At 57.2% G+C, this 24,625-nt stretch overlaps 1 protein-coding gene across 1 annotated transcript; it reads left to right on the forward strand.

The window, feature by feature from the left end:
- Positions 1–1,774: 1,774 nt before the first annotated feature.
- On the forward strand, positions 1,775–17,865 carry WSCD2 (WSC domain sialate O sulfotransferase 2). Its single transcript, XM_086474281.1, has 8 exons — positions 1,775–2,144; positions 7,972–8,086; positions 8,673–8,857; positions 9,961–10,082; positions 11,104–11,278; positions 12,235–12,399; positions 14,724–14,924; positions 17,513–17,865. Exons 1-8 carry the CDS (start codon positions 1,775–1,777, stop codon positions 17,863–17,865), a joined length of 1,686 nt encoding a protein of 561 aa, XP_086330407.1.
- Positions 17,866–24,625: the final 6,760 nt, after the last annotated feature.

The following is a 24,625-nucleotide window of genomic DNA, read 5'->3' on the forward strand; positions in this document are numbered from 1 at the left end:
CCCTCAGGTCCATGGGACCACCGGGCTGGGGGATGCTCGCCCACCGCGGCAGGGGCCGGACCACCTGCCCTGGCTGTGCCAGGGTGCTGCCTGCATCTTCATCCTGCCACAGAGGTGCCTGCAGATGCAAAAGCCCAAATACCAAGCAGTCCACTTGCTTGGCTGCTACTCTGAGTTTACTCAGCCTTTACTCAGGCTGTGTTGGCCCCAAGCGTGGCTGGGGAGGGGGCAGTTTGGGGGACCCTGAGGAGCACGTGCCCCACCAGCAATCTGCCCCACCCAGCCTGCCCAGCCCTGAGCTCCCCAAAAGTTCACCTGGTGGAGCCAGAGGTATTTGAATAACCACTCTGGGAACCCAAATTAAAATATTTATGTATAATTCATGCCATATGTTCCACCAATATTTTTTATTTAATCAACTGAAGACAGATGGCAAGAACATAGAGGCCATTAAACTAATGGCACTTTGTCTTTCCATTTATTTTCGTCTCCTTTCCTAAAATAAGATGAGCCCGTGACAGGCAGCACACCCGGGGCACGGGGCCGTCCCCGCCTCCACCGATGTGCCAGCAGGGCGCGGTGGCAGTGGCATTTCCCACCGTGAAGCCAACCCCAGCCCCACCATGTAACCTGGCGTGATGTTGTCCCGAGCAAATCCTCCATCGCTGGGGGGTTTGGCAGAGAGAAAGTCCCCCCAAGGGAAAATCCTTGTGGATGGCCCTGGGTAGCCCCGACTGTGGCGTTCCTGGGGCAGCACCTTGTTGATCCTGGCTGGCTGGGTGGGAACGGGGATGGTCAGCCCCTCATTCCTGGCTGGAGAATAGAGGATGCCCTGGCCTCGGGGTCTCAAAAGCCTCACTGGGGGCATGATGGGCTGAAACGCAGCCGTGGGGGGTATGTGAGAGCCATGCTGAGGGTGACAGGGGGACATTATGCTCCTGTGGGGTGTCCCAGCTCTGCGGGGTGCTGGAGCAGCCACTTGCAGCACCCTCCCGCCCCGCAGCCCACCCGGCTCCCAGGGCTCACTCCTTGTTCCAGGGAGGGAGAGGTTGAACTGAACGGGGCAGTAGAGCTCGAGCATCCTTCCTCACCCCGTGGGGGGACGGGACTGCCACCCTCGCTGTGTCCTGCGATGCTTTCCTAAGCGTGCCTTTCTCTTTGACTTGCAGGTGGAGATTTCTTGCCCTGGGACTGAGATGAATGGAAGCTTCGTTAGACAAAGGGTCCCAGTCAGCATTTCAGGCCCCGAGACGCGTCCAGGGACTTTTCATTCTTTGTCTGGAAGGGCGACGGTGCCATTTCCATTAGAGAGATGCTTGCGAGAGCCGGTGCCGCCGAGCGGAAAGGCGAGCGAGAAGAGCTGCGTCAGCTGATCGGCTTTCAAATCACCTTCAAACCCTCGATTTCCTTAACATGATCCCTCCACCAGCCGAGTCTCTGGGGCACGGCCAGGGGGCTTTATGGGGAGGAGAATAAACCAGGGACGGTGGTGACAGCCAGCGCTGGAGAGTCCCCCCCCTGTGCACAGCGCGGGGGTTCTCAAAATCCACCCCCGCTGCCTTCTCCAGCCTTCCTAGACTTTTTAGGGTCAGGCAATAGCTTTGCACAGCCTCATCCTGCAGCCCTCGCCGTGCTTTTGGGGCATCCGTCTGCTCCCCTGGTATCACCTCCAGCCCGGGGGGGGGGAGTGGGCAAAACCCCCCCTCGGAGCATCCCTGGGGCCGGAGAGCAGCTCCCCCGCGGCGCCGGCTGCCGGGGAAGGGATGAAGACGCTATGGCCAAATTATTGGTAAAACTCCAGCGGTATTTTCGGCGAAAACCCGTGCGTTTCTTCACGCTGCTGGCTCTCTACCTGGCGGCTGGCAGCTTGGTTTTCCTGCACTCGGGCTTCACCGGGGAGCCCACGGTGACGGGGAGCCAGCGTGGCCTCGGGGCTGGCGAGGGGCCGGGGCTCCCCTACCTGGGGGTGATGCAGCTGAGCCGCGGCTTCAAGGCAGTGGCAACGATGCCGGAGGGGGGACGGCGGCATGGCCCTTGGTTCAAAAGCACCTCCAAGGAACCGGCGGAGAGGGGCAAAGCCGGAGACTACGGCAGGAGCCGGGTGCTCAGGAGCAGGAGCGGCCGTGAGAAGGAGGAGGACAGAGGTAAGGGCTGGGGGGGACACAGGCATCCGGGTGGGGGGTTTGTCCTCTTGGCCTCTGCCAGGGAAAGCCTTGAGCACCAGGACAGCGGTCTCTGAGCTGGTTTGGTCGTGCACCCCTACCAGGAACAAATTTCTGAGCACACACCCCCAGCAAATGTGTACTTATTTATTTACAAACCACATGCCTGTGCTACTGGAGCGCTAAGATTTTCTTCCCACACCCCAGCAGACTGCCCTGCGCATCCCCTGGGGTGCAGCACCCTGCTTTGGAGACCACTGGGCCAGACGATGTTCCCAGAAAGATCTTCCCGCCTTCCCTTCCCCCCTCTCCCTCCCCAAATGCCAAAAATCCACTTTAATATTTCCATTCTCACTCTTTCCCACTTGTACACCATCAAGCTCCAAGTCATACCCTGCTGGGACAGGCACTTTTGGGGGTGCCAGCTGGGGAAAGGCTGCACCCCGTCTTCATCCCAGCCTTTGGCTGTGCCACGGGCTAAATTCAGTTTTAATTCTATTGGCCCTGATGAACACGAAACCCAGTTTTGTGGCCTGGTGTTTGCACCGCAGGGGTGTTCAGGCAGGGGCTGGCTGCCGTCGCCTGGCAGGCAATGAAGTGCAGGCAGGCGTGAGTGCAGGCAGGGCTGGGGTTTGGCCTTTCAAGCCAAGAGATCCCTGCCTGGCTGCTGCCTGGGGTACAGGGTGTATTGCCGAGTGGGACCGTTATTAATGAACAAGGATAAGCGAACATAGTAGCTCTCATTGATTTTTAAAATGGCATCTATTTATCCTGAAGGCAGCTGTACGCCGGCAGAGTAGCACGCTGTGTTTGGGTGGCTCAGAGCTGCCCATCAGGGCTTCTGCATCCCAGTGCTTACTCAGCTCACCGCCTCCCTCGCTGGCACCCACGGGCACCCGGGGCCAGCAAACCTCACCCAAACACACCCCACAGCCCCTCTCTACCAGCTTTGTAGCTCCCCCCCCGAGTGAAGGAGCATCTCGTGCCTTCAGCCACCGTGGAAGCCGTTATGATTTCTTGTTAATGAAGCAGGCTGGCCAGGAGGAGCAATCCAGCTCGCTGCTCCGGCGCCACGCAGCTGCGGCAGCGGCGTGCTGGATGCCTCAGCATTCAGGACAGGAGCTCCCGCACCGGCTGGTCGAGGAAACTCAGAAGGGAATCGGGAGCAGGAACTGCTGGAGAGGTGTCGGGATGCTGCTGGGCTCTTCTCCGCCTGCCGCTGCTCGCTGCCTTCTCCTGAGCCCCAGGGTGGGTGAAATTGCTGGTGGGGGGGATGCACACCCATGGGGAGCCCAGATGACTGGAAAGGCTGCCTTGTGTGAGCAAGCCTGTGCCCCAAAGCCGGGCTCGCTCAGGAGCTGTCCCGTGAGGTTTGGCACTTGTAATTCCCCAGACCCTTGATGGAGCAGGGGATGTGTGACTCGGTGAGAAGCAGAAACCCCCAACCCCATGGCAAATTGGGGGTTTCACAGGGATCACCATGCTGAGCCAGGCTTGGTCCCCCTGAGCCAGGCTGCTCCTGGGGCGTGAGGGGGCTCCTCCTCGGCCACAGGCCCCCCGGCAGCTCTGTGTTCATGTTCAGTCCAGGCAAGATGCATGGTGCAGCCTTGGAAGCAGGAGGAAAAATGGCTTGTGGTGCCTAAGGGACTTTCTCACGCTACAATGAGATGAAAGGGGGGTTTCCCCGCCGTGCCCCTGCACAGAAGGGTCTCCGGGAGCGTTTCTGAGGCGCGTGTGTCCGCGTTGCTCCATTAATGCGAATTGACGTTTAGCGAATCCTCACCAGATGGTTCGTGAGCCCGAGCTGTCAGTCACCATCCAAACCCCAAGCAGCGCTCCTGTCCCTGGCCATATGCAACGTGTCCACCATGATTAACCTCTGCCAGCACCGCCGCCTCCCCGCGCCCGGCCATGGCGGGGGCTGTGAGGGACGGGATGCTGGGCTTGGGCATCGCTGGCTTTAGCTGCTTGTAGGTGGTCTGGGAATATCATCCTTCCCCTTTTTAATCCCGCATGGGAAAGCTCGGTGTGGGCAGCAGTTAATGGGAGTCAGCGCAGCCCTGGCAGCTGGAGGGGATGCGGTGCCACCCCCTGAGCATCGCGGCAGCTCCCGAGCACGATGGTGCGGAGAAATTCTCCAGCTTGAGAAATCCCCTGAGCCCAGCATCGCTTGGTGTGCCATGGGGCTGGTGGAGCCTCAGGGGACGGGTGCTGAGCACCCACCTCGCTCCCCTGCTCCTCTCCAAAGCACCCGCTGCCTCCCCGGGCTGTCTGTCAGGAGCAGGCAGATTTTAGCGGCGGTGGTAATTAAGCAGGGGACGGATTAACAAGGTGGCTGTGGAGGCTTTGCCACATGAAATTGTTCCAGAGGGAATACTGCTTCTCAAATCAGCTCTGGTTTAGCTGGCATGATGTGTAACTCTGGCTTGCCAGGGTGATGTGCCTCCCTCCTCTTCCTCCTCCTCCCGCTCCTGGATGTGCTGGTGGAGCCCCAGGGTCAGGCCCCGGCACGAGTCAAGGGCAGCCCCATCTGCCAGGGAACGGCTTTGGCTCTTCTGCATCTCCATGCGAAGGCGCATCTCCTGCCTCAGATCCGGGGGCATTTTCAGATGGTGAAGCCGTGGGGAGCGAGCACCTGCCCCAGCCTGGCAGTGTCTGGCATTGCTTCCTCTCCTCCACATCCATCTCTGGTCCTTTGCTGGGTGTCTCCAGCCATTCCCAGCTGGAGCTGGGCTCCCCCATGATGCACGAGCAAGCAATGCCATGAAGAAAGTGGGGGCCCGGCAGCCCTAGGCACGCAGCCGAAGATGTCCCTCTATCTTCCGACACCAGCTGTCCCAGGGGTGGTCAGCATGGGCCACCCTTTCTGAAGCTGCTGCCACCAATATCCACCCGCTCTTTCCCATGCTCACATGGAGCATTTCCCTTCTCATGTGCTGGACTTGGATTGATACAGCTGGGGTGAGCCCCTGGCTCGACACCACCAAGGTGTTGGTGCTCTGCGGTGGGTGACAGGAGAGCCCAGCAAGGGGCTTGAGCAGAGAGGGAGGATGGATGGACGGAGGCGTTGCCCCCAGACAGACCAGCAGTGCCAACTCCTAGCTCCCGATGGCACCGCTCTGGAGAGCACGGCTGGGGGATTTGCTGGGATTGTCCCCGGGGAGGGTCATTAGTGACCCAAAGTGATTGCTGCCAGGGCAGGGGAGCAGCCCTGAGTGCATCCCATGGGTCGGGGTGGCCTTGCAGGGGTAAGACTCACTTCCCCATGCAAGCGGGGTCACCAGCTGGCCCAGGGGGTCCCTGCTTGCACCCCGTGCCTGCACCCAGCAGGGACTCCAGCACCAAAGCCGTTTGTGCACGTGTGCTGTGCCACGGCCAAGAGCTGCAGTGCTCTCTGGAAGACCAAGCTTTACATCAAGTTTTACACTAAGAGGTTAAACATGAATTTGCGACGCCAACGGGCCCCAGCGACCAGCCCAGGCCCTGGAAGAGTGAGACCTCTGGGGAGTTTAATGACCCTTGCTGGGTGGATCTGTGTGTCCGTTCAGATGCATGTTTCCAACGTGCTACAAAATTCCTCTCGGCCCCGTGAGAGCTGTATGCCGGGGCAGGTACCCCTCTTGCTGCTCAGCACCCTCCGGCAAGCTGTGCCTCACCCAACCACACGCCTTGCGATGTCTCCCCCTGCTCACTCCTCCTTCACTTATTGTCCTTGTGTCTCCCTAATTATTCCAGTTGCCTTCCTAATAAGTTACCACACGCATATGTCAAGGGCAGTGGATTGAAGGTAATGCACATCAGTCACCAGCTCCGTACAAATGACTGGAGTAATCCCGCACCGCTCAGATCTGTCACGGCCAAAAGGAGCTGACCTGCCGAAACCTGCTCAGCGCTGCCGAAATGCCACGTTATGCTGAGAGTAATTGGGAGCAACGAGTTATGACTCTTTGGTGGTTAAAGCAATATCAGGCACACTTCTCTCGAGGTTTCTACTCCCCCTTTCCTCCAGGCTGGCTTGGGAAAGCAGCGCTGGTGGGGTCTGTGCCGTGCGGGGTGGTGGGGAGGGTGGGGGGGTCTCTCTGTGGGGCACACCATCGATGGGGTGTACACGTGGAGTTGGTTCAGGGACCTCCCCAACAGATGTAAAATGCAAGCAGGAGGTGAGAAGTATTATCCCATAGCGTGGTTTGATGTTGGAGCGGCCCATGTGGAGATGCTTTGCTATTAGAGGGATAATTTGGTGTGTGATGGAGACACGGAGATGGAAGGAGAGACACAGGGTGGTAACTGCGTGTGGGAAGATGCACCTTGCTTGCCTAGAGGTTTCATTCTTGACCAGAGCAGGGAAGCCCTCACCTCTGCTCCTGCCCGGTCCCATGCTGCCAGATATCCCAGTGCTTTCCCAAAGCCCCTCAGCCACAGTGCTGGAGCCAGAGCCCTGGGCAGCACAGCTGGAGGGGTGTTTGGTGCTGGCAAAAACAACTCCTTGGCTTGGGATCTGGTGGCCCTGAGGGGACAATAGCCTCTCCTTTTGTGTCCCCCCATTGGGATTCTGCAGCAGCAGCTCAAAGCCAAAGGCCAATGGCCACCGCGTGGACTCCGCGATTTCTCTAGGACAGGGTCGCCCCATGCCAGCGTCCTGCAGAAGATGCTCTGAGGGTGGAGCAGATGTTTCAGGAGAATGAAAAGCCCAAGACTGCTGTTACATTCATCAACAATTCATACCTGATATAGGGAGCGAGGGGAATCTGGTTTGGGATTCCGAGCCACTCTGCCATTGCCCCTGGGCCAGGAAGACTCGTCCACTGGTCCCCAGGGCCGCCTTCCCCTCTCCCTGAGACACCTGCACTGGGTGGCTGACCGACCTGCACATACTCTGCCAGAACACATTAATGGACACCTCATTAGCTGATTACCAGATGACTAATCCCACCGGCTCCCGACACCCCAGTCCTCCTCGGGCAGCAGTGGCAGCGAGGATATTGAGCATCCCTGCACCAGCGCTGCATCCCTGCGTCGGCGACAATACATGTTCCCCACAGCAAATGCTCAGGTGGGAGCAGGAGCGGGGCACTAACGAGGGCACTAATGAGGGCACCTAATGAGGAGACCGAGTGGGCACAGGGCAGGTTGCTGGCAGCTGCCTGGGGACTGCTTGCCCCTAACGAGAGCCCACAGCCCACACAGAGTGTCGTAACAGGCACGCAGGCGAGGAGATGGTCGTTTGTTTTCAGATTATTGGGGAAGGCTACATCAGTCAAATAAATTATTTCATCGTAACTATTTATTCTGCTCTATTCCCTCTCTACTGGCATCTTCATTTTCTCTCAGCACAGGCATCAGCCTTTACTTTGCCAAGTGTTAGCGCTGCGCAAAGTTCCTCTCCTCGACGGCTGGGGAAAATGAGCTGCTGGCTGAGGAAAATTTGTTTTAAACCACATTTCTCCATTCTGCCCACCCCTGTGTTCCCAGCAGGGCAGGGTGAAAGGGATGGGTTATTTTACCATGTAACTCTTCTCTTTTTGGAGCCGCTCTGCTTAGTTTTGGGGCTGGCAGGAAGGAAGAGGATGGAGAGAAGGAGCCTTAGTGCATAGCTTTCTGTCCGTAGCGAGTGTTTCTGGGCTTTACCTACCTTTCCTTGCAGTGTTTGTGGGGGCACGTTGTACCCAGAGCATGTGTTTCGAAAGCAAACGAAAGGGGCACATTGCTGTGCATCCTTATTTAGGGAAAAATCAGAAGAGGAGGGGTGGGATTTGGTGGGCTCAGCCCCGGCTGGTTCTTACCCCCCTCTCCTCCACCCTTCCCCCAGCAAGATACATCGGCTGCTACGCTGACAACACTCGCCGGCGAACGCTGCGCGGCGTGTCCTTCTTCGACTACAAGAAGATGACAGTCTTCCGTTGCCAGGACAACTGTGCCGAACGGTAGGACGGGAGATGGGCACCCCCATCTTCATCAATTCCCGCACACGGCCAGCGTTTCTCTGCTGTCACAGCTCCCTGCTCCGGCTGCTCCCCTCCCCTTCCTCCTGCCTTGCTTCTTTTTTCTTTAGATTTATGCCATTGTGTTTTTTTTTTTTTAATTCCCTTCTCACAGAGGACTCTAGGTGCAGCTACAACCAATCCTAGCCCCAGACTTGGTCAACTGTTTATGTCTAAATCTATGTGTGATCAATCCTTTGTATCCCTAAGCTAAGATTTCAAAGTTTAGCGTGCTATTAATCAACTTACAGAGAATCTGTTGAGGCAAGGAATCTCTCACCCTCGAGGATTAACCTCGAGAGGCATCCCTGCTCCAGGGGGGATCCTGGGTGCAGCCTGCTGCCGTGCAGGAGAGCTCAGCAAGCCCTGGGCTGTCCACTGTTTGTAGAGTAGGATGATTGACTTACAGTCACATACCGCCTACAGAAGTTAGTTTCTCCCGAATTTGGCTTGAGTCGGACATTGGCCAGTGCTGTGGTTAGGTGGGCGGGTGTGCTGAGCCACCCCTGCCCCGTCTCCCTCTCCCCAGGGGTTACCTCTACGCGGGGCTGGAATTTGGCGCCGAGTGCTACTGCGGGCACAAGATCCAGGCGTCGAACGCCAGCGAGTCCGAGTGCAACATGGAGTGCAAGGGGGAGAGGAGCAATACCTGCGGCGGGGTCAACCGCCTCTCCATCTACCGCCTGGAGCTGGCCCAGGAGTCCGCCCGGAGGTGTAAGTTGGTGGCATTGATATGGGTCCCAGCTCAGCCCTGAAATGGGAAAACCCCTTGTGGTGCTGGCGGGGGTGAGCCCTGGCATCCCTGTGCTGCATGAGCCAGGTCGTGGCTCGAAAGAGGTGGTTTGAAAGTGGTTCAGGTCTGTGGCTGGGGTGCGTTTGCGCCTCCAAACCTCCGGGATCCCCCTGCAGGGACGGCTGCTGGCTGGGGCTGGGTGGAGTGGGGAGCCCCAAGGACCCCACCGGGAATTCAAGGCATTTTGGGGGACTTTGGATAAAGAGCTCTTTCCTGATGGCCAAGCAGGACCGTTCATCATAGCCAATGTGTGCTGCCGGCAGAGCTGCCTGCGGGATGAAGGATGTGTGGGAGCTCCAGAAAGAGCCGAGGGTGCTCCCCGTCAGAAGCACTCGTTTGGCTCCCAATTAGGCAGCACTGTAATTACCCACATTTGCTGCTTTTCTTTCCTGGTCCCCAAGTAATGAGAAAGAGGGTGGTGGCATTCAGAGCTCCCACCATCAGGTACCAGGTGAAGAGACCGCCCTGGAGAGGGGCTGAGGGTGTCTGGGTATGTGCAGTGGTGGGCAAGGACCCAGGATGGGACCCCTCGGTGCAGCTCGGGGGGACACACCAGCTCAGTCCCAGCCCTGTTCTCACTGGCTCCATCCCTCCTGCAGCCTGGGATCACCGAGCTGATAAAAATAGGGAGGAAAAAAATAAACCTGACTTTGCGGCTGGGGCTTCTGCTCTGATTTTGCACTGTAAGCAGCCGGGCGAGAGGCTGGGAACATGATGGGGCTGCCGCGGCCGATTGTGTCTGCCCTGGTTTTGGCACGGCTAAAAATGACTCAGGGCTGTCAGTGAACGTGGCTTCGCAGCCGGAGGGTGACGAGAGCTGGAGAAAAGCAGCCACTGTGCCGCTGGGTGGCTGGAGAGGAGCAGTGGGGGGACAGGGATGGGGACACCGGGGCACGCAGAGGCTCTTGCTCCTGAGCCTGGGGCACGCAGGGTGGGAGCGGTATCGTTTTTGGGGTGCAGGCCCTGCTCCTCACGGCCGGACCAGCATGGCAGTCGGCGCCGCTGTGACCTCTCTCCCTTGCAGATGGCAGCGCGATATTTCGGGGGTGCTTCCGCCGGCCAGACAACATCTCCATCGCCCTGCCCGTCAGCCAGGTGATGCTGAACATGTCGGTGGACAAGTGCGTGGACTTCTGCACCGAGAAGGTACCAGGGGGCTTGGGGTGGGGGGTGTGTGCGTGCAGGTCAAAAGCTTAATCATCTAAATCACCATCAGAAAGGGTCACACTGGGTAAATTATAATCTGATTTAATATCATAATTATGTGTATCCAAAATACAAAGGATCACATTGACGTTGTCTCTGCTGCAGGGAGGGACTGGACCGCAGCTCCCCGCAGGGGCAGTACCTGCTGCCTGCCCTGCCTGCCCCCCGCCGCCCCCCCAGCAGGCAGCAGCCACCCCAGGAAGGGGTTTGGGCAGGAGCATTGCAGGGTCCTGCTCTGGTCCAGGGATGCTGCAGTGCAGTTTGCTCCTGGGGCATGATGCTTATAAGCAGGGAGGGGAAAGGCTGGCAGTGGGCATTGCTGGAGCATTTATGAATGGAAATTAGGTAAATTAGCAGGCAGAGGAAGACCTGCAGGTGGGGACAGTCCTGTCCTCCCCTCGTGGCCTCCCCAGCAGAGGACAGTGGGGAATAAACCATCACATCAGTTAAATATGAGTGTCTGCTCGGTCACTGGATCCACTTTCCCATCACTGCCAGGAGGTGTAAATAACCAGAGCCCCTCGATTAACCCGGCACTGCCACAGCCTGGTGGTAAATCACCTGTCAGCCGCTGAATGGGACTCGTAACTCGTAACTCCAGGCTTGGAAATGCCGGCGAGGCTGCCATGGGGCCGTCTGATGGCTCTTAGTAACCTTGGTGCGGGCGGCAAACTCACAAATGACGTGCCATGGCTCTGCCAGCAGCACCAGCACCCGGTGCTGTTGGTGTGGCAGCTCGGCTGTGCCACAGGAAAGTTGGGACCCAGGCGGTTTTGGGGCTGTGCAACGAGCTGCTTGTGCAACCGGCTCGAGGAATGCTGCAGCCGGCTGGAAGGATGCTGCAAACCGCCCTGTGCTGCGCAGTGGGGTGGCGAGGATGGGTGTGGGGGGCAGAGGATGGGTCTGCTGCCGGTGCCGGTGCCAATGCCACCGCCTGCCCTCCCATCACCCCTCCCTGCAGGAGTACCCGCTGTCAGCCCTGGCCGGGACCGCCTGCCACTGCGGCTTCCCCACCACGCTCTTCACCCTGCACGAGCGCGAGGACGAGCAGCTCTGCGCCCAGAAATGCGCCGGTGAGGAGTTCGAGAGCTGCGGCACCGCCGAATACCTCCTCGTCTACCAGACCCAAGTGCAAGGTAAGCCAGCACCGGGGTGACCCTGCCTGCTGCTCGGCAGGGTGATGGGCAGGGACCACTCTGGCATGGGTGCCCGCACTGGTTTCCCAACCCCATCCCGGGGACTCAGGCAGAAAGTGAGCGTGAGCTTGCAGCATCTCTTTGTCTCTCATTAAAAGTTAGCATTTTTTTTAATTCCCTGGGAAATCGGTCCTCCCCTGGACAAACAGCTTTAATTACTGCCTGACTCAGCCACGGGAGAGAGCAGTTTGCCATCTGCTTCTGGCAGGATCCCTCCTTGCCAGTGCTTGTCCCTCCTTCTCACTGGCAGCACCGGCAAGCCAGAGCCTGCAGCCGGGCGGTGAACCCACTGGGGCTTTGCCAGCCATGGGGGGACAGGCTCTGGGGAAAAATACGGGGGGAAAAAAGCTATGACCAGGCAGAAAGTCCCTGGGAGGCTCCTGTCACACACCACCCTGCAGGTCCCTGTGGTGGGATGAGTGGGGACAGGGAAGCACAGGGTGAGGGGGAACCTGTTACTGGGAAAGGGCTGAGTGGAGCAAGTGAGCACCCAAATTCGGGTGGTTTTGATTCAGAGCGGCTCGGTCTCGACGCAATCTCTGCTTCAGCATTTGAGGCCGTGCTGGAGATGCTCGTGCATTCGAAAAGCAGGAGCATTGCTTGACAAATGCACCCGTGGTGCTCGCTGTCTCCTAATCCTGCAGGCAGCAAGCAGCTGGTGATGGCAGAGCACCTCCTGCCCTCTTCTTAGGGTTTTTTGGGGTGTTTAGGACATTTTGGGGTGTCCCTATGTGCTTTAGGCAGGGCACTTTTCCCTGTGGCGGCCACCTCCTCGCACCCTGCCCCAGCATCTTCCCGGGAGGCAGCAGCGTGCTGTAAGGAAGCAGGATCTCTCTGTAGGAAAAGCTCGTTGCCGTGCTGCAGCCCTGATGTGGTCTGGGCTGTTCTCGCTGCAGACAACCGCTGCATGGACAGGAGGTTTCTTCCCACCCGTGCCAAGCAGCTGGTGGCCCTGGCCAGCTTCCCCGGTGCCGGCAACACCTGGGCTCGCCACCTGATCGAGCTGGCCACCGGCTTCTACACCGGCAGCTACTACTTCGATGGGTCTCTCTACAACAAAGGTGAGGTGGGGGGGTGTCGCTGCCAGAGGTGCACAGGTCCCACCTGCGCTGGGAGAAGGTGCTGGTGCCATCCCTTGGGTCTGTGGGAAGGGGAGGGCAGAGCTGGTACCACCAGTGCTGCTCCATGGGATGGTTTGGGCTGGCTGTGTTCTGGTTCAAGGGGTATCAGAAGGACCCAACATCACATGTGCCCTGCCCATGATTGCCCTATGCTGCCCACTAACCTTGGCAAGGAGTGATTTGGGGCAGAACTGGGGTTTCTCCATCATGCTGGTGGTTTTTGACCCGCTGTGGGAGTTGGAACTTTCTAGAGGAGCTCTGACCCTGGCAAACAAAGCAATTCCTGCGGGTTTTGCCCCAAGAAAAGAGCAATGGGTTTTTTTTTTTGATCAGGAGATGTTATTCGTGGGCTTGGCACTCTCATCCTGGGGTGCATAAAGTGAGAAGGAAATGACAGTCAAGGCTGCGTGGTGAGAAGGACTCGTGCAGCCTTCCAGCTTCAGGATTTGGGAGCGGATGGTGCTGGTGGCACTAGTATCCCGGAGGACAAATATCCCCCTGTGCTTCCTCAGTAGCTGCAGATGAAAATACAGACATGTCAGTGCACCCGGGGAACACCAACACCCAAATTAATGAATATTCAGAGGGCAAAAAAGCACCGATGAGCCCACGGGAGGGGGATGGAGGAGGGAGCTGATCTCATTTGCCTGTTCTCCTCGGGCTGAAGGATTTGGTGGAGATTCATCTTCCTGTCCTGGGTGACACAGGTATTTGCACAGTAAATATTTGACAGAGGAGGGATGCTGTCACTCCCACCTCTTGTGTCCTCTGGGGCAAAGCAGCAGCAAAGCAGCAGTACCGAGGCCGCTGGAGTGGGTGATGGCACGTGGGCTTCAGGGACCCTGAATTAAGCAACGAGGATAAGCTTAAAAAAAAAGCTTGAGGCAGGCATGAAGCTTTTTCAGGCAGAAGCCAGCTCCTCCCAATAACCCATCGTATTGCAAGGGGGAGGGAAAACACCAGTTCCCCCATTTTTATAGCCATTTACAATAGTTTTAATTCATAGACCTTGAAGGTTTCTACTGTTTTTCCTTCCCCTTCTGCCACTCTGAGAGGAAATCCTCCTTTCCTCCTCGGCCGTGGTGGAGCTGGGATCTGTACCTGGGGTACCCACGTAGCTGGTGGGGTCTGTACCCAGAGTACCCACGCAGCCATCTGGGGTTTGTACCCAGGGTACCCCCTAAACCCCAGTTTGCCCGACACCATAGGCAGCAATGCCCATTTCGTTGCGATTTACCAAATTCAGCCTTTTAGAGATGGAGATGCTCTGCGCTGAGTGAGGAGCCAGGACTATAGCAGCCGCCAGCGCTGGCACCCACCCCAGGGTGCAGCCAGCGTCGCGCGTCCCACGGAGGGGAGCATCACCGGGCAAAAGCCTTGGCGAGGTTTTGCTCATCCCACCGAGCGTGGGTTCCATGTTTATTCTGGGCTGAGCGCGTCGGAGGGCCCGGAGGTATCCAGGCAACTGCCAGATTAGCCATCACAGCCCTGCGTCGCGCGGCGTGACTGCTGAAAGCAAATTACACATCTCTAATTGATGTAATACAGCTACTTACAGCCTATCTCCCCGCCTCAGCTCGGCTCCACCGCCAACACACTCTTGCCGGGTAGTTTGGGTTGTGTTTTGCAGGGGCTGGGGGGTGCAAAGGAGCTGGGAGCGACGCTGGGCTCAACCCCAATGCTCCGTGCAGGAGACACGGCGGATGGTTGTCCCTTCTCTGGACCCCCCTTGGCATCACTGCAGCCCCTGAGCTCATCTGCAGCCCCATGAGCATGGGGGGTTTTTTACCCTTCTTAATTTATTGGGAGGGTTTAAATCCTGTGGTCGGGGAGATTATAGCTGTAAAAATAGGTTCTTGACCCCCTCCATACAAGTGTAAAGTATGTTAATGCAGTGTGCAGTTATTTAATGCTGGTGTGTTCTGCCCTGGAGGAAAGCTGGGCTGTGCAATATCAAGCTGTGCAATATCGGGCTGTTGCAGACCATCTCGCTGAGAAGAGCCGAGCACGGCCGGGGAGGAGGCAGCCCTGCTCAGCCCCCGTGCCTGCTACCCATCCTCTCACACATGGATTTTACGTGACTCCTAACTTGGGCAAATAAACCATTTCCATCTGGGAGAAGGATGTAAATTCTGCTTCAAGGCCCAGCTGCGTTTATCCAGCTGACATCTCCCCACCGTTCCCCTTCCCCAGCTCACTTTTATTATTTTTATTAACATCAGCACCAGCCGCTTCTCAGGCACCTGCTTGCTCTGTCCCGGCAGGGTTCAAGGGCGAAAGGGACCACTGGCGAAGCGGGAGGACAATTTGCATCAAAACCCACGAGAGTGGCCAGAAGGAGATCGAATCCTTCGATTCGGCCATCCTGCTCATCCGAAACCCCTACAAGGCTCTGATGGCAGAATTCAACCGCAAATACGGGGGTCACATCGGCTTTGCGGCTCACGCCCACTGGAAGGGCAAAGGTAGGCTGGTGGGCTCGGCTGCCCCTGCCCCACTCCCACGGGACCCCGGTGGGTGAGCTCCAGCCCCCCCGCTGGAGCTATGAAGCTGTTGCTAACGCTCAGCGGAGCTCAAGGCTGGGCTGTGCCACCTTTTTGGGGTCCCCACGTTGGAGGAGCATCTCCTGGGCTTGCAACTGGCATGACCCACAGCATCTACCTGGCAGGGAGAAGGACTCCTGCCTGGGTGGGATGGGACGGGGTGGGATGGGATGGGACGGGATGGGACAGGATAGGATGGGATGGGATGGGATGGGGAAGCAGAGATGCTTGGCTGTTTGGTTCTGTGTTGGGTCACAAGGGCACCAGCAAAGAGTGGCAGGGCCTGGGGACACAAGTGTGACAGCAGCTTGGTGCCAGCATGGAGAAGTGGGTCGGGTGGGCAGAGGCCCAAGGACCCAAACTCCACCCCATCTTCGGAGCAGCTCTTTGAGGCCAAGTGCGTCTGGCCTGAAGGCTTGGAGAGCAAGGAGAGGTTAAAAAAATCACAGGATCCATCAGTCATCTCCATCCATCCCCGGGTGGGCGCACGCCTTGGTGTGGGGCCACAGCATCTCCATGCTGCCACCGAAGCCGGATCCCAGCAGGACCACCCTGCCCCCGGGACGGGTGTCAGGAAGGGATGGGCAGCCCCGCTCCCTGGCACAACCAGACCTGACACGGGCCACACCACAGAGCAGCACCAGTGTCATCTCGCACACGCCCACAGGAGGAAGGAGATGTCCCCCAAGCCCCAACTATCTGCCCTTCCCCGAGGTAGAGGTGCTGGAGAACGGCCCCCGGCCCGGCTGGGGGAAGCCCCCTGCCCCTTTGCCGGAGCGGTGACAGCCACCAGCCTGTCCCCCTGGACAAGGCGGTGGCAGGGTGTTATTTCTGTGTGCCCAGCTGCTCCGGAGGCACTACCTTTCCCACGCGCAGGCGTGTTGGTGGAGGCTTGTTAATTATAGCAATTTACAAATTGCTGTTGTGGAATTGACTTCATTGGAAAGAGTTAAAATATTTAGCTTGATTGAACATCTGCTACCCTTAATTCCGAGTTTATTTAAGGGGAGCTTTTGCTGTGGTTGCTGGTATGTGCCTGGAGTTCGTTATCGCCATGTGCTTGCAGTGCCGGAGACGGCCCGGCCCCGCTCTCCCCATCACCCCATCCCATAAAACCAGGGAAGAGAAATGTCCCATGGCTTCCTTGGGGCTTTTCTCTCTGGGCAGGTCCCTGGGCTGCCATTGCCCCCGCTGCGGTGGGGTACGAGCATCTTGCTAGATTTTATCCCTATCTGCTGCATCCCAAAGCACCACTGCAAATGGCAGATAGAGCTGGGAAGGGCAATGCAGGATGATCCCCTCGCTCGAGCGCCAGCACCACGGGAACCCTCCTGAGCTTTTTCTGGTCCCAACCCCCCCCCGTGTCTGTCCCACACCTCGTGCTCCCAAGCAGAGTGGGGGGAGCCAGGCAGAGGGGACCCTTCCCTCCACCCCAGCATGGTCTGTTTTGGATGAGCATCAAAATACATCACCAAATTCTTTCCAGGCGTAATTAGCTGATGGGTTAATTGTCAGGTTAATTAACCATTGGAACAACTTGCCTAGAAAGATGGAGATTTTCCATCGCTTGAGGACTTTAGTCGGGCTGAGAGCCGTTGTTTGGCACCAGGGAGGGGTTGGAGACCCTGACTTTGCTGACGCCACGTGGGGGCTCAGCCTGTGGAAGACCCCCGCCGTGGAGCCCAGGGGTCCCTGCAGGACCATCAGCACCCTCCCTGCCCTCCCAGCAGCACGGGAAGCAAACGCTCAGCGGGGACAGTTCGTTTGTGCCAGGTTTGCAATTAGCGCTCGGTTAAATAAACCATCCAGAGGACAAAAAAACAGTGATTAAAGGGGAGTAATTAAGACAGGACATGGGCTCCTGTCCCCAGCCTTCCCTGCAGAAAGCCCCTTGCTCCCTGCGGCCCAGCTCTCCAAACTGTTTCCTTCTCCCAGGAACTAATTTTGGGGCAATTTTGGAAAAAAGCCATACCCTGTCCCCAGCTGCCAGTGCTGGGGGGGGATTTTCTTTCCCCTCCCCATTCTCAGACCTGTGTGGGAGCCCGCAGAGGCTGCAGGCGCTGTGAAACCCCTGTTTGGTTCCGTGACATTAATTTTATGATATCTTTGGAGCTGTTCCAATGCAAAGGTTTATGTGATATGATTACACAAGGTGAATTGTCCTGTATCTGTTTAATGAAAGAGATACTGTGTTTAATGATTCTTCAGGGAATTAAATGCAGTTAAGCTATTAATCAGGCATTGGTTTCTGGGGGAGGACAAGAGGAAGAGGCAGGTACCCAGAGCTTTTATGCATCATGAGACAGATGTATACAGCACTGCCAGGAGAGTTGTGGCTTATTATTGATGTTTCATTATCCCTTTTATCACCAGATTTTGATGGGAGGATCAATTAGCGAGAAGGATAATTGAAAGATTTCAGCAGGGAGCGCAGGTGGTGGCCCTGGGATGGGGAATGCAGGAGGACATGGGGGGGGACACCCACTAACCATGTCCTCTGCTCCTTCCAGAGTGGCCGGAGTTTGTGGCCAACTACGCGCCGTGGTGGGCGACCCACACCCTCGACTGGCTGCGCTACGGCAAGAAGGTGCTGGTGGTCCACTTTGAGGACCTGAAGCGGGACCTCTTCGTCCAGCTGCAGCGGATGGTGGGGCTGCTGGGCATCACTGCCTGCGAGGACAGGCTGCTCTGCGTCGAGGGACAGAAGGACGGCAACTTCAAGCGATCTGGCTTGAGAAAATTGGAGTACGACCCTTACACCCCCGAGATGAGGAAGATGATCAGCGGCTACATCAAAACAGTGGACACGGCTCTGAAACTCCGCAATCTGTCGGGGGTCCCGGATGACTACTACCCGAGATGATGGTGATGATGGCGGGGGGGGACCTGACCCTGCGTGGCAAGGAAAGGCTCGGTCTTGCCGGCCTCTGCCTACTTCCACCCAGTGGGTGGCTTTTCTTTTAATTCTCCATCTGCTGCTATTAGCTGTTAATCAACTCCCTGCATGACCAACGAATGGTCCCCAGCCATCGCTGAGCTTGTTTGGCCGACGCCGATGCGGACCCGGGCACGGCGGCACCACCGAGGGGATGCAGGTGCCTTCCCCGCCGCGGGGTTCCTGCTCCGTCCTGCTCCCATTCCGGCTGCTGCAGCCCTCCTTGGCAATGCAACGGGTTATTTGTGCCCGTCCCTCCGGGCTGGCTTTGGGGGAATGCCACGTTGTTCGTGCTGTGCCTGACGCACCCTCCCGGCGCCGGCACGCTGCCGTGGTGCTGCAGGAGCTGAGCTCCTCTGGGGTGGGTACCACCAAACTCCCCTCGCTCCTCGGCCAGCCCGTCCCTGAACGGAGCCCATCAGCCTTCCCAAGGGAGGAGAGACCGGGCTGGGGTTGGGACCGTGTGGGGGACGCTCCCGTGGATCCTCGGTTGGAGGAGATGGAAATCGGGAAGGCTGCGCTGGGGAGAGCGATGCCGCCAAACGGGGTGGCTGCGTGCCCCCCTTGGCTCTGCTGGGATCCTCCCTGAGCCTGGGGACAGGAGGGTCCCTTGGGTGAGGCTGGCGTCCCCAGCCACAGCACTGGGCAATGGTGCTGTCCACCCCCGGTGTGGGGGGACACCACCTCCACGCGTGCGGGTGGTGCTCGAGAGGGGGACGTTGGCCCCGGACTGAAGAGCTTGTGGGACCCACAAGCTCATTCGTGCCTCATTTCAAAACCTCATGAGCCAGAAGAACCCCTCCTCCCCATGCAGTTTTGGGGGCTACAAGCGGGGGGGGCCGTGCTGCAGCCCAAGCCGCATCAAACCCACGGGGCAGCGAGGAGTAAATCCCGGGGCTGAGCTTTTCGGCGTCCCTCCGGCCGAATCCAGTCCCGCCGTGGGTTCCCCCACCCTGCCCACCCCCTCGCCCGCTGCCTGCCCACGAGCAAGCGAAACCAAAGGATCTCCGTGCGCCTCGGGAAGACGCCCTTCGCCAGGCTGGCTTTGTGCAGAGCTGCATGCCGCCCCCGGCCATGTCCCTCTCCCTGCGCGCCGCCCTGCCAGCCCGTCCCTGTCCTGGATTTGCCGCAAACGAGCTCCCCCCGCCCCATCTCCTTCCAACCTGCAAATCCCCGTTGGATGTAGGTGCAAAAGCCATATATTGTACGCAGCCTTTTCTAGAGTTAGGTATTTGACAACTGGCTTTTAACTCCTGATCTTGATAGAAACGCATACACAGGTCGGAATCTGGAGACACTGCGCAGTGTATATTGAAAGAGAGAAAGAAAACTCCACAGAGAAAAAGGAGGATTTAAATAAAATATATTTTTCTAACGTGCGTGCGGAGCCGACATGGGCAGCGATGCCAGGGCTGGGGGGATCCCGGTCCCCATTCCTTTGCACGGAGGTGGGTGAATCTGTTTACAGGGAGCAGCTGCCCTGGTTTTGACTCTTCCCTTGAGAAGTGGCTGGAGGTTTTCTAGGAGAGTGGGTGAGCCCTGTCCCAGCAGCGGGAACCGAGCTGACCCCACGCTCCTTCTCTTGCGGCGGCCCCAAGGCTGCCTACCTTGGTCAGAACAAATCCTCAGGTCAATCCAGCTATTAAAGGAGAGCTTTTTTGGTTGCTATTCTGCCTTTCCGTGTGTTTGTGGGGCTGCCCGAGCACCCCGGCACCCCCCGCCCACCCCAGACCAGGGGCTGGATGTCCCCCCAGGACGTGGGAGCAACTGGCAGATAGCTCCTTTCCCCCCACCTTTCATCACATTAATGTTATTCCCACATGTAAACCACTGACAACGCAACCAAAGTGGCTCCTTCTTGGAAGTTATGTTGCCTTTATGGTGTCCTTAAAGACAGGTTTATTTGGCTGCGTGGTGGGAGCAGGGAGATTTACCGCAGGCTTTATTCCCGTTGCCTCCCGTCCTTCCTTGGCTCTGGAGCAAGAGCAGGCTCGGTGCAATTTATTCCTTTTCTCTTGGCCAATCATCCTCTTATCTGAAGTTGGTGAAATTTCCCCTTTTTGTTGGGTTTTTTTTTTTTTTTTTTTAATAGCATTGGGTTTGCAGCGATCAAGACGCACGCCTGGTGTGGTCTGTTCTGACAGGCACCTTTTGAGGAAGGGGCAGCGTTCCCTTCCACCCCTCGGAAGTACCTAAACCCCAAAAGCTGATTAATCTCCGAGACAAAACAATTAAGAAACAACATTGCGTGCAGCCAACACGTTCTGGGTCCTGGGCTACAGCTTGTAAGGTGGACGGGGAGGCGCGGGGAGCGGGGAGGGGGGCTGCCCCCACCCTGGGGATCCCCTCATTCACACAGCCTCCACCAAACCCCTTCAGAGCCGATAGCAAATGGACAGAGGAAACCCCCTGAGCACCAGCACTGCCAGCTTACCTCTTTTTATTATTATTTTTTTTTCCCCTGTGGCTTTAAGGTTCACTGAAGCTTAATGCTTTTATTTCACAGCAATTCCTTTTTTTCCTGTTCTTTTTTTTTTTTTTTTTAAATTTGCAATGAAACGGAGTGACTGGGAGTCAGCACCTCCCTGTGAGTGTGTGCTGCACATCTGGCTGCACACACACATGACCACGTACCCCTGGCTTACAAGGGGTCTGCGCCTTCGCCTTCATCCCGGCGATCACTGTCGGGCCGGCAGCCAAGCCACAAGCAGAAGCCGAAGGTTTATGGTTTATTCTAATTTTATTTTTATTTATTTATTAATGCCGGGCTATATTTTTACCACACGGGACTGGCATGCAATAACAAAATTTATATTCCCCCTGGAAAGAGAAGCCAGCCTCTCTGCATCATTGTCATGTGCAAAGCTCTTGACATGTAATAGCTGCCCTGCTCGGCTGCCTCCGTGCTGCCATTAGCCTGGCTCGTTGGAGAGCGCTGGAGTGCGCAGGCAGGGTAGGCAACACTCAGCATTTCCACGACGATTTTTAAAAGCAGCGAATCTTTCCACTTGACTCAGCCTCCGTGAGCCCTGAGCATCCACAGGCAGGAGCAGCCGGCGCGCACGGCCCCGGCGTGGGGCTGGGGGCTGCCGGGGGGGGGGTGACCTTGACCACCTCCCCCAGCTTCTTGCATTAAAAATCATCTTTTTTTTCTGCAATCTCTTATCCCCGGGAGCATTTGCCTGCCTCCCCAGTCCTGTACTCGTGGAGGCTGCATCATCCTCCCTCCTGGACTGGATGGGTTACCCTAGCAACGGCGTCTGCACCAAAACTCTCTGCATTTCCCCCAATTCTGTGTGGGTTTTGTGCTCAGCAAGCCGGCCCCTGAGACAGAGGAGATGATGCTGGAGGAGATGATGCTGGAGAGCAGCTCAGGCCAGAGCTCTCTTCCCCAGCCAAGGCAGTGGATGCCCCTTCGGGGTGAATTCCAGGGCTTCTGGGCAATGACCCCAATGACGCAAATGATGCCGGGGGGCTCCGAGCAGGTCAGAGGGAAGGGGCTCCCCTTCCTCCCAAATTAAATCACACACGAAGTTCACGCTGCTGTTTAAATGAGAGGGAAATAACCCACCTCAGCAGCATATCACAGAAGCTGCGACAGCACTTTCACAAAAGCTCTATAACATAGGGGAGATGTGAGTTATAAATCTGAGCAGCAGTAATATTCATCCCTGACAAAAGAAGCATGTTTATTTATCGGCTTCACTATTTTCCATAAAATCTACAGTTGACAATCTGCCTGAATGCAGCGGAGATAATTTAAACGTGGCTCCAACCCGCCTGGCATTGAGGAAAGGGAAAGGGTAACATGTTTATTCTTTTTTTTCTTTTTTCCTTAATTCCAATTCCAAATAAAGGGAGTGATTTATTGGAGAAGGAAAGCACAGCTTTATTTCAGGGCCGTGACAGCTAATTGAAAAAGAACAGTCATTAAGGACGGTAATGCGTTCCACAGCAATGATTTCGGTATATTCTGGAGTAATTTCCCAACTGCTCAGGCGAAATGAGACCCAGCCCCAAGTTTCAGGGCCCTGTGAGCGGTGGGTAATTACGGGGAGGGGGCAGGGAGAGGCACAAGGCAGGTTTGGCACGCTGCGAGGATGCGCTGGGCCAGGACCGGGCCTGCCGCGGGCTCCCGGCGTGCTGCGGCACTGTCACTGGGGGTCTGGGGGTGTTGAGCCCCGCAGCTCGTGGGGTGCGTGGGACCCTGCTGGGCTCAAGAGGTAGGGAGAGGTAGGATGGCTGCAGCTGGGAAATGGGGTGCTGGGGTTGTGGATTGGGGTTCTGGGCTGGGGGTTGGCGTCCTAGGGATGGGGATGGGGTCTTAGTGATGGGGATGTGGGTCCTGGGCTGGGGGGTCGGGATCCCAAGGCTGGGCATGGGGGATCTTGGGCTGGGGATCGGTGTCCCAGCTCTGAAACCTGCTGCTCTTCTTTCCTGGCCAGCCCTGACCTACTCTAAAATCATGATCCCCACGACAGCCTTAATTGCATGGGGATGGCGGTGGCTCTGGATCCCGTTCACCCCTTGACACTTAGATGCTAAACCCAGGTGCATCCCCGGTTACCAATTTCACCATCTCCTGCCCCAAAAGGGGCTGCAGACCCCGGCTGGACGGCTGCCACCGCGCCGGCACAGAGCAGGGCTGGCTGTGCCACCCGGCCCTGCAGCTGCGGCTCCCACCGAGCCCCTTCCCTGGACGCTCATTACAGTTTTTGCACGTCGCCCTCGAGTTGGCCGCGGTGTCATTAGCCTCCTGCCAGCATTAATCAAGAGGACAGCGTTAATTCACAGCTAAGGACGTCTCCCAGCTGAGCAGCGAGTCTGTCAGTCCCTGCAGGGGCGGGATGGACCAGGGGCAGCAGGATGCCTCCAGGGACGCACAGTTTAATACACTGGACCTTCCCATCACCGTGGGGGACTGCAGCTGACGGCAGGGTGAGCTTCCTTCCCCTGCACTAACAAAATCTTTAGCACTGCGAAAAAAAGGAGAGCTGAAAGGCTGCGTCTTCACCCTCTCTACAAGATGCTGGGGTATGCTCGTAGTATTTAGGCAACGTCAGAGGGATTGGGGCAATATCGAGGTGCGTTTCTTTGCCATGTTGCCACAAGGGAAAGGAAAATCTGGCTAAAAGAGGCTCATGTGCACAGAGGGGTTCTGCTGCTGAAGTTTCATGACGAATATTTCTTCCCTGTTTCTGTTTTGTATATCTGCATTTTTAATGCTCTCTGTTTGATCTGTTTACTGCCTGCCTTGACGGGCGACATGGGAACAGAAATCACCGATGTTCCCCAGAGAGACTCGCTCAGTGCCTGGCAGGTTACAGGGTCCAGCGGGTGAAACTTGGGGGATTTTTCCCTTCTCTTCCCCATCTTCACCCCAAACCCTGCTGGGATGGAGGGAACCAGCAGCGGGAGGGGATGGGGCAGCGACATGCTCCTTGCCCCAAGGTGTCTGGATGGATGTTGGGGCAGGCAGGGGGCGCAGAGAACCAGGAGCCCACTGGAGTGCAGGAGCTGACCCCCTCCCCACTGGCCATCCTCCCCCAAAACAGCCCTAGGGACAAGGTGGGTCTGCGGGGGGCTCCTGGGGTGCAGGAGGTGATGGGGGAACCAGCCTCCCCCGGGCGAGATGCAGGCAGCTCCCAAGCAGAGACCCATCTCAGCGCTGGCATTAATAATTCTGCTTTCAAACCAGTAAAACAGAGTGTTTGCCAGATCAGATCTGACAGAGACACGCCGGGCTGACATGAACCCGGGGGGAGACGCTGGCGGCAGCTCGGTGCACAGATTAACAAAGCAAACGGGGGGGAGCGGACACCGGCCCCCACTGCTGGGCTCAGCGCCGCGTGTGGGCACAGGGGAAATGATGCCCTTTCAGCTGCTTTTTTTTTTTTCTTTCAGATACATTTTTTCCCCTAAAGAGCCATTTGGTCTCTTCAGGGACAAATTAAAAGGGGAAACCCACAGAGAGCCTCTCTGGAAGATCTCCCATACAAAAGGCTCGGAGCATCACGCTCCCACCCCAGTCGCTGGCTCCTGGACACAAAGCCCCAGCCCCTCATACCCATGTCCCTCTGCTCCCAGCTGCTTTGATGCAAGCCCAAATTCAATGCTGGGGATCGGGAATGCTCACCAGGAAGCAACTGCTTACTGAAAAGCCCTGGGATCCTCCCTGCTCCAACACGACGAGCTTGAGCACGTGCTGGGGGTATTTGTATGTAAAACAGGTTTTTTATTAAATAGGCAAACAGCTACAAAGACAAACTCAAATATTAGGTCTCCCAGGCTGTCATTATAATGATGATTTAACCCAAGGTTATGTATCAAGTCATCATTTTTTTTTTCCCTTTTGAAAGCTGTTTGCAGTAATAATAGACGGGCTTGCAAAATCCAGCCACGAAAATTAAGGAGGAGCAATCCCCACGCCAGCACTGCCCAGGAGCATCATGGCACCGGACTGAGGGGCAAGGCATGGTGCTGGGTCCTGGGGGGACACAGGCTGTCCAGGTCCGTGCCCCCCCCCCGCCCCCCATTGCCCCCAAACCCATCCCACGGCAGGGAAAGCTGAGCCCAGATGCACCGGCTGTTCCTGCCCCAGCTTTTCAGCTGCCCCAAACCCCTGAGCCCAAAAAGCATCAGTGGCTGCTGGCTCCAGGGTACACCACGTCCCCCTCCCTGTCCCCCA

This window comes from Leptosomus discolor, chromosome 16 (assembly GCF_034619465.1).
Source record: "Leptosomus discolor isolate bLepDis1 chromosome 16, bLepDis1.hap2, whole genome shotgun sequence".
NCBI lineage: Eukaryota > Metazoa > Chordata > Aves > Leptosomiformes > Leptosomidae > Leptosomus > Leptosomus discolor.